At 33.5% G+C, this 15,828-nt stretch overlaps 1 protein-coding gene across 1 annotated transcript in view; it reads left to right on the top strand.

Annotated features, from left to right (window-relative positions):
• Positions 1-15,828, top strand: part of MEOX2 (mesenchyme homeobox 2) — a 66,157-nt gene that overhangs the window by 47,742 nt on the left and 2,587 nt on the right. The window contains exon 2 of the mRNA XM_040472527.1: positions 554-726. Within this exon, the coding sequence (XP_040328461.1) occupies positions 554-726 (173 nt within the window). The remainder of the gene's footprint in view (positions 1-553; positions 727-15,828) is intronic.

Raw genomic sequence — 15,828 nt, forward strand, 5'->3', positions numbered from 1 at the left:
GCAATGCTATTGTACTTGAAGAGGCTGAACTTAAATGGAAATTAAAAGATCAGTAGAACACATTCATATGTATGCTTTGAGCTTGAACTGACTTTTATGGTCCAGTTGCTAAACATTTAAATTGCTTAAATGTTCATAAACTAAGTCAACACTTTTTTTAGGAATTACAAAATTTAATCGTACTTAGATCCCAACTGTATATATGTTAAACAACTTATTAGACATAAATTTATATCTAAAATTATTTCCTAGAAATGGTTTATTTTATATATTGCTCTTTTCATTATAATAACATATTAAGAGCAATTAAGTTTTTTGTTCATATTTTGGAATTTAGGCTGTGAGTCACATGAGCGTAGATTGAAAAATAAGAAGTGTGTCTTATCCTGTTGTGAGATCAGTCTTAACTATCTTTGCTGTATTTTTCCCATTTCTAACAGTACCTGAAAAAAGGAGTTACTCAGTAAATGCTTCTGGTATGAATGTTGTGATTGAATGCATTTGAATGAATGAAGCAAATCTACTTCTTTCTTACTTTTTTTCTTTTTTTCAGATTCCCAGGAAGGAAATTATAAGTCAGAAGTCAATAGCAAACCCAGGAAGGAACGGACAGCTTTTACCAAAGAGCAAATCAGAGAACTTGAAGCAGAGTTTGCCCATCATAATTACCTGACCAGACTGAGGCGATATGAGATAGCAGTGAATTTGGATCTCACTGAAAGACAGGTAAAGTTGGATATTGTTGTGATTATGGTATTTTTAATTGCATTGAATCAACAATCTTCTCTTGCCATTTTTGAAATATCTAGATTTGTGGTTCTTAAATACCATATGGAAGACAGGTGTTCTATTCCATGATATTTGGGCCCAGCTAAATGACAAAATTAAGGATAAAATGGCAGTGTTTTTAGGAAAACTATATCTATTCAGTTTAAGGAATTATTCTTTATTCTGTAATTGTTTTTAAAATACTATTTCTTGTATATAATGATGGCATATAGTGAGCAATTTTGTTTGCTTAAATTTTAAAATCTCCTTATTTGGTATAGTAGAAAGCTTGCAACCCCATGTTAGTTTCCTCTATTGCTCAGGACAGGGTTTGCTACGTTTGTTACCATAACACATTAACCCCCAAACCTCAGTGACATAACAAAAATGTTCACTATTTGCTCGCTGTCCATACTTACAAGTCCAACATTACAAACTATCACTCACAGACCCAGTCTGACTCTCTGGCATCTCGACATGTGGTGTCCTTACTAACCACAGGAGGTAAGAAAGAGTTGGAAGTTCATGCATTGACCTTTAAATGTTTTCACCTGGAAATGACCCATGTCACTTCCATTTATACTCTAAGGCCCGGAAATCATCAGTGGTTCCACTTAAGTTCAAGGGGGCTGGGACATGATGGGGGCAAGGGCATGCAGATTATTGGTAAATATTTCCCAACTACTTTTGAAATTATATTGGTTGGCCTCAAAAATCCAGAAATTCTGACATCAACTCAGAAAACGCTGAAATTATTAACGATCTGTCAACCTCAGTTGATAAAACCTAAAAAATACTGTTTAATTAGTTAAATTTTAGGTTCTCTCTTGAATTTTATTTGCTCCAGTAGTGCTTCCAGTGCATTCTTTTTATGGATTCTGATTTGCCCTGGGAGAATCTAGCCTACTGATGGTCAACAGTTGCTAATCTTTAGAAAAACATTCCTGAAAGGCAAATCCAAACAACTTTGTGGACAGTGCAGTTATGATTGGCACTCCCAGGACTAGAGTCTCATTTCCTCTTTCACTGTGTGCACCTCCTCTAGGGATCCCATTGGAACCAAAGAAATACCAACAGGGTGTGGACAAATGAATACTATCTTAGGAGAGCAAGTTATTTTATCCAATTTCTTAAATCATCTGCTTTCTTTCTGCTAATTTCTGTGCTTCATCTTTTGGTGGGATATTTCTGGGTAGTGGAAATATAGAGAGAAACACTTTTATGTGGTTTTATTTATTGGCAGTTTATATTTTATTAAATATTATGACTAGTGCCTACATTGTGAAGCACAAAATTCTCCTTCTCTTGAACTTCACATACAAGGTTCCCTCCATAAGTGTATAACATTTGGCACACAGGAGAGGAGAATCCAAAATCTGCATTATCAGACATCTTTTTTTCCCCCCATTTTTTTTTAAAACTGGGAACAGATAAAGGAGGGAAGGAATTACAGGTTAATGTATTTATACAGAGAGTGAATTCAATAAAAAGAAACCATGTTTTATATGATACATAGAGGAAACGAATGAGGATTTGCTTCCAAGCTACCGAAATAATGGGATTCAGTACTACTCTCTTAGTCAAGAGAAAAGTCAAGGTTCTCTTCTTAGTATTCCAGAGATAGCTGTGGTTATCTGTGGTTATTTGATTATAAAGCAGAGGTTTCACCTTTGGTTTAGAATAATTTCATTTTAGAAGCAATTCTATAAATTTGGCCTGAGAATTTTGAAGGTATTTTGGATATTTCGTTTTCTTCATGAGTTGCCATTCCTGATAAAGAGTGATGTGCAATTATATGCAAAATTATATACACACTTTTTAAAAAATCTTTTTTAATCTTTATGTTTGAGAGACAGAGTGCAAGCAGGGGAGGGGCAGAGAGAGAGACACACACAATCCAAAGCAGGCTCCAGGTTCCAAGCTGTCAGCACAGAGCCCAATGCGTAGCTCAAACTCATGAACTGTGAGATCATGACCTGAGCCGAAGTCGGATGCTTAATGGACTTAGCCACCTAGGCGTCCCCCCTCCCCCCAACACACAATTTTAATCTTTGCCTTTTTTTTTTTAAAGTTCCCTATCAATTTTGTATCAGTTAGCTTTTTGTATGTAATAATGCACTTAAAAATCTTAGTGGCTTCAACCAATAACCAGTATTTAATTTGCTCACAATTTTGTGGGTCAGGGATTTTGACTGGGCTCAACTGGGTTGTTATACTGCTGGGCTTACCTAGATCCATCATAGAGCTGTAGTCACCTGGTGGGTTTGAAGAGCTGGTTGGTCTAGACAGCCTCAGCTGGGACAGCTTGTCTCTGTTGTGTGTGGTTCCATCTTCTTCTAATAGGCTCCCTGGGACTTTTCAAATGGTGGTGGAAGCATTCCCAGGAGTAAAAGAAAAACTCCACTGTACAAGCTCGGTTTCAGTGTAGAAGGAGACAATATAAGGGAATGGATACATGGAAGGAAGGCAACATTTGTTGGAGGCCATTACTAAAACAAGCTAACTATACCTTTATGGGGTAAAAATAGCAAAAAAATAAGTTGAGATATAATTGGGTTTGCGAAGAACTTAAATTTGGTTTTGTACAGAATTTTATCCTATAAAAATCTTTATTCACAATTTTGCAAGTTAATGTGAAAGGGAGATGTATCTGTGTGGAATCCAAATTCCCAAAGTTAAGTCTTTAGGTGTGTCTGTATGACTCAATTGGTTGTGTCTGACTTGTAATTTCAACTCAAGTCATGATCCTAGGGTTGTGGGATCAAGCCCTGCCTCGGACTCTACACTGAGCTTGGAGCCTGCTTAAGATTCTCTCTCTCATTCCCTCTGTTCCCCTTCCTGGCTTGCACACTTTCTTACTCACAACAATAACATAAATTTAAGTCTTTAGTGGGCCACTATTTGTTAGTAAGAAAAAATTGAATTATTATGATAAAAATTTGAACAAATTTCTCTAATTGCAATTGTTTATTCTTAGGCAAGTAACAATCTCCCTAAGGCACAAAATGGAAATTAATACTACCTTCTCGGGGCACCTGGGTGGCTCAGTTGATTAAGCTGAGGTTGATCTCAGCTCAAGTCTTGATCTCAGGGTTCTGAGTTCAAGCCCTATATTGGGCTCTGCACTGAGTGTGAAGCCTGCTTAAGGAAAAAGAAAACAAAAACAAAAACTACCTTCTCTTGCTTCTACTCAGGTTTGTATGTCATAATAAATATGAAAGTATTTCTAGCATAAACTATAAAACACAAGTGTCAACCAGAGGGGCGAAAAATCTTTGCCATTCAAGACAGAGTGAATTGTTTGGTAATACAAATATTTGTTGAGCTAGATGCTAAAAATTAAATCTTGCAAAAATAAGCTAGACAAGTCTCTGCTAGAAGTCATGGAAGGACAAAAATCAAACAAGTATTAACAATTGTGATGAGTGTTGAATGTCACAAAAGAGGAATGACAGAGTTGTATGGGAGAATGTTCCTGGTTGTGCCAGCTGTTCATTTTATTCCTAGACTTATATGCACATGCAGTATCTTAAATTGAGAATCTGAAGGCTTTATTTATGTTTTGTGGGATGAATTTTACTATGCTAAGTTTATCAGAAAAATATTGTATGCTGTCAGGCATCAATTTTGATATTCTTAAAGGTCTGAAAACATATTCCTTCAATATGCCAGCACTCTTGTCCCAGTGAGATATTTTCAGTTTATTTTCTCAAGGTTGGGCTTTTAAAGTTATAAACATAGAGTTATAAACTGAACCCATTTCATTCATCTTATTTTAATTGTCTTACAGTAATTGTAGTACTTTGATTTTGTATTAATGCTATACATGTTTATCTATGTAATCTATATCGTAACACTATATATTCTTAAATAACACTCCTTTTATAGGATTTCCAGATGTAAAATTATTCAAATTACAGACATGCACTTTTTTCATTTCCATTCTGCAAGATTTATCTTTTCATACTTTAAAATAACCTGAGACTTATATCTAACTCCATATTGTGCAGTGTTTTCCTTAACTTTAATAGAACCTTTAGTCTCTTAAAATATTTTTCTTGACTTTAAAAAAGCTTTTCAAGACTTAAATGCAAAGGTAGAATTCATAAGTATATAATGTAAAGGGAAAAATAAATATTAAATAAGCTGCAACAATTTAGGGCAGAATTGTTTTAAGGAAATAACTTTCTCCTAAATGGAAACTTACTTTATAATCAGAAGTAATCTTCAGATGTACTTTCATCTAAGAATTTTATATAATTGCCTATGAAATATACATATGTATAACTGTTAAGTTATTTGTATATACTCCTACTTTGCTTAGTGATATAAATCACTAATCAATATATTTGCTACATTTTATTACAGGTCACATACATGTAATTATAAAGATTTACTCTGATGCTTAGGTTTCCCTTAAGGAAAAAAGTAAGATATGTTAAATCCTGAAATATCACTCAGGACTTGAATTTTCAAACCCCTATCTGAAGAATAGTTCTGAAATCTCACAAAGAAGTCAGATTCTTATGTTTGTGTCTTCCATAATGCAGTGCCTCTGTAGATCAGGGGAGCCTATAATCCCCTTTGAACTCCATCTGGCCAAAGAAGAAGAAAAAAAAAGGCTCATTCTGCCAAGTGATTCCACATTAGCATATAGGCATTAAATAAAATTATTTTATGTCAAATAAAAATGGAGATACTAGAACAAAATTGAACTTCAAATATTTTTAATTATATAATGTTTTTGTATAAGTTATCAGTCCAGTATCTCCCAGCTTCTAACTTACAGTTTCTAATTTACAGCATATTCTTATATACCCTTCTGAATCAACAGCTAATAATCCTCAGTTGGCAGAGCCACTTGGAATATTTTGAAGATCCACTTAGTCTAAAGACCCTCCTGTCCCAAGGTATTTTTACATTTGACATGCTTATTCTGGCCTTTTCATCCATCCAGGCACACTTGGAGAAAGCTCCTGCCAATTTTTTAATATCTTACAGTGGGAAGAGGAGGGAAGGCAGCTGCATGAAACTATAACAGGAGTGACAAATGGACATTTTTATACAGCTAAGGCTGCCAAATATAGAAAAAAAGGGGGATCCATTTATTTCACAAAGCTAATCAAAGGTGCAATGTTGCAGAATTGTAAACTAGCAAAGATTACTGGAATAAACAGACCGAATTCATGATACCTCTGCCAAGATAAATGGAAAATCCCACCTAGTTGGGTCATATTCCATTAGTGGAAATGAGAAGGATTATGCTTTGTTTGTTACTCATAAATCTTTAAATGGCTCAGTGCCAAATATTTTCAAAACAGGCATTGACTTTTTGGATCACTATGAAGGAGAATTTTCCATGTACCAAATAAACAGTGGTTTTGCCTTTTGCTCAGCAACTTACACAATCCCTGTCCTTTGCAAGTTTATTTCTGTAAATTCATATGGACACTTTTTAGCTAATAAATTATTCTCCATGACCAGACATATTGTCTGTTCAAGGTAATTCAAGACTACCTGTGTAGCCAATGATGTTAGAACATTTTCTCATTTCTTAAGGTAGTATTTAACAGTCACCTGCAGTAACAGTAAGATGTTTCTTTGTTTAAATCATGGTGTGTCTGCCATTTTAAAAGATTAAATATGAGTTGACTCCTACTGAAAAAATGGCGGGAAGCATAAGGTAGAGGAGTTGATGGTGGAACATGACAGAATCTTAGTTTCTAATGTAGAGAGGTATTGCCTGAGCACTGCTGGTTTTTTTTTTTTTTTCTAAAAAATGCATATTGACAACGTACAATCTAAAAGCCAGAATCAGAACTATCTTACATACTACAAAACATTACTTCTATGATATAAGAAGAGCAATGAATGAGAGTCGATTAGAGAGCAAGATCTATAAATAAAAAATCAATTATTTAACCCTCTCCCAAATCAATTTTTAGAAATACTACCTATATAAAGTAGAAGACTGAGAAAAAAGCAATTGATTTCTAACAGTTTACAAATATAAATAAATGTGAAATAATAGAAAAAATATTAGAAAAATAAAGCCCCGCCCTTATTGAAATAGCCTTGAAAATATATAAAAAATCAAGTTTTAAATGCTGTTAGATCAATAGAGATAGAAATATACATATAGGTATATAAGTGGATATATACACATACATTCGTATGTATGTCTGCGAATATGTATCTATATATTCACCTATAAAGTGAGCCTTTATGATTCTTGCTGTGAGCATTCATCCAACTGATATAATGAAAGCATAAGGATAATTCTCTGTTTAATCTCAGAATTTCTATATTTTATTTCCCAATTTATTCCATACAGAAACAAATATATTAATTTATACTTGATCAGTAAATCAGTAATAACATTCTGAAACAGAACATACACCGCATCACAGGATCACCATTTAAAGTGTAATGCTAGGGCACATGGGTGGCTCAGTCGGTTAAGTGTCTGATTTCGGCTCAGGTCATGATCTTGCAGTTGGTGAGTCTGAGCCCCGAGTTGGCCTCCGAGGAGCTTGGAACCTGGAGCCTGCTTCAGATTCTGTGTCTCTCTCTCTCTCTGCCCCTCCCTCTGTCTGTCTGTCTGTCTGTCTGTCTCTCTTTCTGTCTCTCTCAAAAATAAACATTAAAAAAAAGAATAGATTTTTAACTTCACATCTCTTTATCATTTTTCTTTCTCAGTTTTTATGCTGGACAGTTTTTTTTTTTCAAGTGTTGAACTATTTCCAGTTGTTAAGGTTATTGACTTCTTTGTGGTCAGTGCATATGAATGTAATAGTAATAATTACTATTATTCTTAAAATAATATTGGCTCTAAGGAGGTGGTTCCTAAATCTAAAAAATTAAATGACAAGTATAGTGAAGGCTTATATATATTATAATAATGAACTTAAGGATGTCTAGAAATAGTCAGAATATTAATTTCATTAAATTGAACCATAGGAAGTTGCCCATTGTTCTTGTATCCTGTTAAAATAGTGTGCTCCTATGTTTAAACCACATATTTATATTTGATAGATTTCACTTAATTAGATAAAGGTTAGAAGAGGCGGTTAGTCAAAATTGTATATACTGACCGTGATATGTTGCTAGCTATTGTTACACATCATCCCAGAGATCAGGCAAAATATTGAGGACAAATAGCGTCATTCTAGTTGATCTCATTGGTGTGAACAAAATAAGTACCAGTTGTGGCTCAGAATACACAAAGTCCATACAGAAAAGATTTGCTAGTCAGGAGTTTTTTAACACAATAAAAGATACAGGTGCCTGATTTGGTTTTGATTGCAAATGTCAAATACCAAGTATCCATACAAATTTGCAGAAGTCATATGTCATACTATACTTAGGTAAACAGTTAAGATAACCAAAGGTACACCTGTTTTTTAACTGTATGAAAAATAGGGTTAGGAATAATGAATTTTGATTATAAATTAATATTATTGAAATAGACCATTAAGTTGAATTTCATTAGGTATGGCAGAAAAGGTATTGTGGTTATCATCTATTACTATAGTGACATTTCTCAAAACAATCAATTAAAAGGAATCACTCCTCTAAGAATTTTACTCATCATGTGAATGGCTACTTTGGTTTGCATTTTTAGAAAGGAGAATGTTCTGTTGGCTTGTAATAATACCCATAACATTACAATTTATTATGGAGAATTTCATTTGTTGCCTCAAAAAAGTTTTTTTGTTGTTGTTGAATATATAATTTGCTTTTGACTCACAACAGCTGATGTGTATTCAGTTTGTTTAAAAATACGCCAAATAGTAAATGTTTTATGACTACATTAGTGAGCCTAATTCTCAAGCATTCTAAAGAGGGAAGAAAAAGGAGCTTCAAAAGTGAAAATCATAAAGGCGAGGAAATGATTCATTGCTGAAATAGAGGATAAACATCAAAACCAGCCCTCCAAACAAGAATTCAGTCTTTAGTCATGGAATATGTCCTAATACCCTTCAGCCTCCTACACACACAAACAACCACTTCCCAACCCCATGTTTCATGGCTGTAGAAACAGGACAGTCAACTGGTTGCTCCCATGAATTTCTTGGAAATGGCTGAGGGATTCCTTTTCTGTATAAGATATAAATCTATTCAGGCAGGAAGAGTAAAGAAGCTTTCTTTTCCTCATTTTTCATGCTTACCTTATGCAGCATTCTTGGTTGTAATTCTTCAGTTCAACTGCTGACTTTGCCACTGAATTACGTGGGTAAGTCTTTCTAGTGCCTATTTACCTTGGCTTACTAGATCAGCTGCCATGACCAAATATAATCACAGGGAATGTGATTAAATCTGAAAATTGTACTTATAAAATTATTCTTTGCATGTTTTCACATGGTAAAGATGTGAACAAATGTTTGTTAGACCGTGTATTTCAAGTGCCCAGATACTAATGAAAACATTTGAAATATTAAAGCTACAAATTCCAGATGTTTAGAGACCTCTAGATATGTCACTGAAATAGTCCGTTTTCGTCCAGATGTTTGGTATTACAATAGTTTCTTCAAAGGGCAGATATTTATGGTGTTATATAAATATGGGTTATAGCATTGGGTAGTTCAACATTCTCTCAGTCTCCTTGCTTCTGGCCACCTTAGGAAATTGTGTGGCAGTTGCAGACACATATTTCATTTGCGTTCTGCTGTGATATATTGTGAACCCTAAAAAGACAGGTATTTTGAACTTTTATATAGAAGGATATAATGTGAATGACTAAATAAATTAAATAAAAAGGTAAAATGAGTGGCAACAGTGATCCTCACAGTATTATTAAATACAAAAATATGATTACTAGATTCTGAAATACATCATTTGAATAAATTAATCACAGCAAAAATCTCTTGGCTGCTTTATTCAGTAAAAGGAATCAAGATGGGAATAAATGCTTTCCTGTTTATTTAAATAGTATTTTGATCATCCAGACAATATGAATACTAAATACTTTGTTGACTAAGGAATAAAAAGTGAGAATTCTTCCTAATAAGTAAATGTTCTGAAAAGTAAGGTATATAACTGACCACTTTAATTATTCACTACTATAATACAGCAGGCTATTATATATTTGTTACTTTTTAACATGAATATTTTTTGAAAAATACCTGCATGCCTAGATATTAAGAGTCTATAAGGTTTGGTTCATATGGTTTGATTTCATGAATAATAGTATTTTTTCATAATTCAGATTCTTGAGGTAAAGAATTTATTTTATTATTTTTTTAAGTTTATTTATTTATTTTGAGAGAGAGTGAGAGAGAGAGCATGTATGAACAAAGAAGGGGCAGAGATAGGGAGAGAGAGAGAGAGAGTCTCACTGCAGAGCCTGACACGGGGCTCAGTCTCATCATCATGAGACCATGACGTGAGCCGAAATGAAGAGTCAGACGCTTAACCAACTGTGCCACCCAGGTGGCCCGATAATTTATTTTTATCAGAGTTGTTAATCATACTACGTAACATGACAATACACACTTTATATGGAATCTTGCCTTAGATCTGAGCTTAAAAATGGAAATATTTGAAAAGCAAAAAAAAAAAAAAAAACAAAAACAAACTTCATTTATCTAGTACTTTTCAGAAAAATGGTAGACTAGAATATAATATTGGCTTAGGACCCCCAAAATAATAAAAGCTCACAGAATTTGTATATCATGCTCCAAGATGAACAGATTTAATTGTATGCAAAATGTTTGTTGATCCAATATCCTAGAACCTATAGCATTACTCTATGTTACTGGGACAAAAATTTCAGATACCAATAACATCAAAAGCACGAGATTCTCAGAGGAAAGAATTTGCTATAATAATTGTGTGGCAGCATAAACTGAGAGGCACATTGAGCCTACGGGTAGAGTTCTATACCATATCATGGAATATTAGGGGAATCTGTTAATAGTGAATTAGCAATGATACCAACCAGAACAACAGTTTACATATATTCCTTATTTTATTTTATTTTATTTTATTTTATTTTATTTTATTTTATGTTTCATTTCGTTTCGTTTCGTTTCGTTTTGAGTGAGAGTGTCCCAAGTAAGCTCCACACTCACCATGGAGCCTGACACGGACCTTGAGATCCCACTACCTTGGGATCATGACCTGAGTCAAAATCAAGAGTCTGATGTCAACTGACTGAGCCACCCTGGCACCCCAATTTAAGGATATTCTATAAAGTATGAAGCTAATCCTTATACCAAAGGTTTCGTATATAGCCAGTAAACTGTTACTTACCATGTCTCTTTTCTTGACTCTGAATACCTAGGGACTTTATCTTATTTATTTGTACATTCCTCACTCTAACCCCACCCAGTTTTTATCTAAAACATTAGCTGTTGCTAATATTCAGTACTATCAAGTATATGAATGAATAGATAAATGGAGCTTGAAAGTCACCGAGGAAATGGGAGATTAGCTTTACTTTGTCTAGTTTATAAATGCAGATTATTATATGAAACACACGTGTTAGCTTTAATTAAAATAAATAGTATATTTGTCTCTAAAAATGAAATGTCAGGGGGTACCTGGGTTGCCCAGTTGGTTAAGCCTCTCACTCTTGATTTCAGCTCAGGTCATGATCTCACAGTTCATGAGTTTGAGCCCCATATGGGGCTCTGGACTGACTGTGTAGCCTACTTGGGATTCTCTGTCTCTCTTTCTCTCTGCCCCTCTCCCATGCTCATGTTCTTTTCTTCAAAATAAGTAAATGAAAATTTAAAAAAATTTAATGAAGTGTAAAGCCTTTGAATGATTATGCTTTAGCTAACTTACAAAAAAAAACAAAACAAAAGCTATTTTTTTTTCAATTCAACCAATGAAGCTGGATTATAAAGTGATACTAAATTAAACTATTGTTTACTTATTTTTGAACCTGTGGTTTTTAAATTTTTTTTCCACGTTTATTTTATTTTTGGAGAGGCAGAGAGAGAGAGAGAGCGAGCACAGTGGGGAGGGGCAGAGAGAGAAGGAGACACAGAATCCGAAACAGGCTCCAGGCCCTGAGCTGTCAGCACAGAGCCTGATGCAGGGCTCGAACCCACAAACCCTGAGATCATGACCTGAGCCAAAGTTGGAGGCTTAACCGACTGAGCCACCCAGGTGTCCAAAACTGTGGTATTAATATTCTAATGGAAATATTGATTTATAATCTAGGATTGCTTTTTTAGATTTGCTCTTAATACTGTGATGCTAGTAGAAAAACATATGCTTTTCCCCAAAATCTTTCTCTCATTTCATTTCACCTCAATATCTTATAGTATATTACAAAATAAATCTGGACACACTGACTTTTGATATTTTGCATTCTTCCTTTCTATTTTTATAGGATGTACCTATGATATATTTGTTGCTGGTTTTTGTCTTGTTATTAATTTCATATAGTTTTGGTATCAAATATGTTATCTGACCTCTAGAGAAAATAGTAAATAATTACTGTATAATTATCAAATGCTTTCACACACACACACATATATATATATATATATATATATATATATATATATATACACGTGTATGTGTCTTTATGTATGGATATATAGCTACCATTGAATACTATGAAAGTCTTTTATCAGTCTGTTTAAAAAAAAAGAAATGGCAAAATTTCACATGGTAACATAGAAAAGAACACAAAATAGCCTATACGGTCTCTAAAATCAATACCATATTCTTACATTTTTCTCATTTAGAATTGCACATAACAGGTTTTATACTGTTATTATAGAATTACTGTACCCCTTCTCACAGAAAAGGAAATAAGTGTAGATTTTAAAAGAAACGTATTCCTCCCATTTTCTGCCAAGATTATTTTGACTGAATGTTTCAGCTCTTGGTGACAATGATGATGATGTGTTTCTTCCATCTGGAATTGTCCATGGAGAAAATGTCCCTATGGAGAATCTTGAAAGGCTCATTATTCCAATATTACAAATATGAAAATTGGGGCAGAGAGAAGTATAATTTTCTCAAATTCACACAGAAACTCAGAAGTGAAGCCAGGAGTAGAACCCAACTCATGTGGAAAAGATCTAATGCAACATGCAATGTCAAGCTTGCAAAGGTAATTAAATTGAGTAGTATAATTACCTAAATTATAGTACAGGAAATAGTGTCATATTTACAAACCTAATTATATCGAGTAGGAGAATTACATGAATGATAGTAATCATATGGATGGAGTTCACATACTTTATAAGCTTTACTTTTGTATTCTAACTACTTAAAAAGTAGGGGTTTGAAATATAACAGGAACAACAACAACAAAAGTCCAATCTGAAGCCAAACTACCCCCAGATTTAAATTCTGGCACCACATTTTCCCCTCTGTGTAATCTTAAACAAGTTACTTAACCTCGGCATCTCAACTTCCTCATCTATAAAATAGGAATAATGTTAAAGATATCTGGAAAAATTGTGACTATTAGAAATATTACATAAACCATACCTATAGTAGAGTTGTCTAGCCTTAAATAGGTATATAATAAAAGGTAACCGCTCATCGTTTTGATATTAAGTAATAACACCTGAACATCCATCAGCTAGTTTTTGTTGTTGTTTTTAAAGTTTACTCATTTTTTTTTTTTTTTTTTAGTGATCTCTATACCCAATATGGGACTCGAACTCACAACCCAAGATCAGAGTTGCATGCTCTACCAACTGAGCTAGCCAAGTGCCCCCATCAGCTAGTTTTTAGTCATTCTTCTTTCCTTTTTCTGAGTTCTTAATCAATCTTTTTCAACATTTTCTTATTTTTTTTTAATTCCCTAATGGATTAAAGTAAGAATGAGCAATGTATGATATAAAATTTCAGTTATGGCCTCATAGGCCAATGAAAATGCAGTTGAGAAATGTCTTAGGTAATTTTTTTTTTTTTTTTTGGTGGAAACATCTGAGGAAATTGTACCAATTTTTATGGAGTATTGTGATTTGAAGTCCACTAAAATAAATACACTTTTTTGGAAATTTAATATATTACTCTTCACCTTCTTTTTAGCACTGTGCATTTACAGAAATTAATATTGTTCCTAAAATGAAAATGGAGACTGGGGTGCCTGGGTGGCTCAGTCGTTAAGCATCTGATTTCAGCTTAAGTAATGAATTCACAGTTTGTGGGTTTGAGCCCCGCATCAGGCTCTGTGCTGACAGCTCAGAGCCTGGAGCCTGCTTTGGATTCTGTGTCTCCCTCGCTCTCTGCCTCTCCCCCACTTGCAGTCTATCTCTGTCTCTCTCAAAAAGAAATAAACATTAAAAAAATTTTAAATGAAAATGGATAATATTGAAAACATTCATGAAGTAGACTAAAACAGAACTATCTCTACCAGATATAAAGACTTATTATGAAATTTAATAATTAAGGCTATAACATACATGGAAACTTGGTTTATGACATAGTTGAAATAGCGATCACAGGAGAAAAAGCGTGGACTATTTAATTAATGGTTTTGCGGCAATTTGTTATCCATACAGAATAAAGTAAAATTTGATCTTTGCACTGTATACTAAAATCAATACTTCATGGATTAAACACTTCAATGTGAAATGCAAACCTTAAATGTCATAGAAGACGACTTAGAAAAATATCTTAATGGCCTCAGCAGAAAGAGGGTTCTTAATGAAGACATAAAAATGATAGCAATTGATAAATTTGAGTATTTATTTCTTTTTTTAATTTTCTTTTTTTTTTTTTTTTAATTTACATCCAAATTAGTTAGCATATAGTGAAACAATGATTTCAGGAGTAGATTCTTTAGTGCCCCTTACCCATTTAGCTCATCCCCCTCTCCCACAACCCCTCCAGTAACCCTCAGTTTGTTCTCCATATTTATGAGTCTCTTCTCATTTTGTCCCCCTCCCTGTTTCTATATTATTTTTGTTTCCCTTCCCTTATGTCCACCTGTTTTCTCTTAAAGTCCTCATATGAGTGAAGTCATATGATATTTGTCTGTCTCTGACTGACTAATTCCACTTAGCATAATACCCTCCAGTTCCATCCACTAAATTTGAGTATTTTAAACGTTAGGATTTCTGGGCATCAAAAGACACTCTAAAGAAACGAAAAAGACTATAAATTGAGAGAAAATAGTAGCAGCCATATAAGCACAAAGCATTAAATTAGCATTCAAAATATATTTTAAAAGTCTATAAAGAATAAAACTAATTTAAGAAGACTTCAATGCCAACGGCATATAGAGGGATTTCACAAAAGAAGATTTAAGCATCATTTTAAATATACTTTACTCGTTAGTAATCAGCAAATGCAAAATAGGAACATGGTAAGATAACATTTATAGTCATTATATTTAATAAAAATTGATAACTCCAAATGTTGATATAGATGTGGATCAATAACAACTTTTACACTCTGGACTCTATGTGTATATGTGGCAGCAGTGGATAAATTGATGCAATTTTGAAAACAGTTTTTCTGTATTATCATGTTAAGTTGAATGATCATATATCCTGTGACCCATTGATACAAACCCTGGATATATACTCAGAGAAGTTTGATCATATGTTTCTCAGAACACAAATGCAAAAATGTTTATAGTATCATCATGTATAAAAGGTGGGGGGGAAGAATTCAAGTGCCCATGGACAGAAGAGTGGATAAACTGGTATATTCATACAGTGGAATAGTATACAATCATAAAGAATGAATGACTGCAGTCTCTTGAATCAACATGGATAGATCAAGAAGCATGTAGTTAGAAACATTCCATTTGGATAAACCTAAAAGACAAGCAAAATTACACAGTACTTTTTAAGGTCACATATTGTAAAAAATACTTTGTGTTCTCTGGTTGTTTTATTTGAAGGATTGGAGATGATAAGCATAAAATTTAGGCTTTGAATGGAGTAGACAGATCAATGAAATGTAAAAGGGACAGTTTACAAGAATACATAATAATGAGAAATGCAATGTGAAAGGAACATAAAGTTCCTCTAAAACAAGAAGATAAAATGTGCCAATATTATTCTGGTTCTGAAAATAAATGGTCATTTAATGTATATTTATTTAATTTTTTGTTTTATGATATATATGTAC

Source organism: Herpailurus yagouaroundi, unplaced genomic scaffold (assembly GCF_014898765.1).
Source record: "Herpailurus yagouaroundi ecotype Mexico unplaced genomic scaffold, PumYag 100, whole genome shotgun sequence".
Taxonomy (NCBI): Eukaryota; Metazoa; Chordata; class Mammalia; order Carnivora; family Felidae; genus Herpailurus; species Herpailurus yagouaroundi.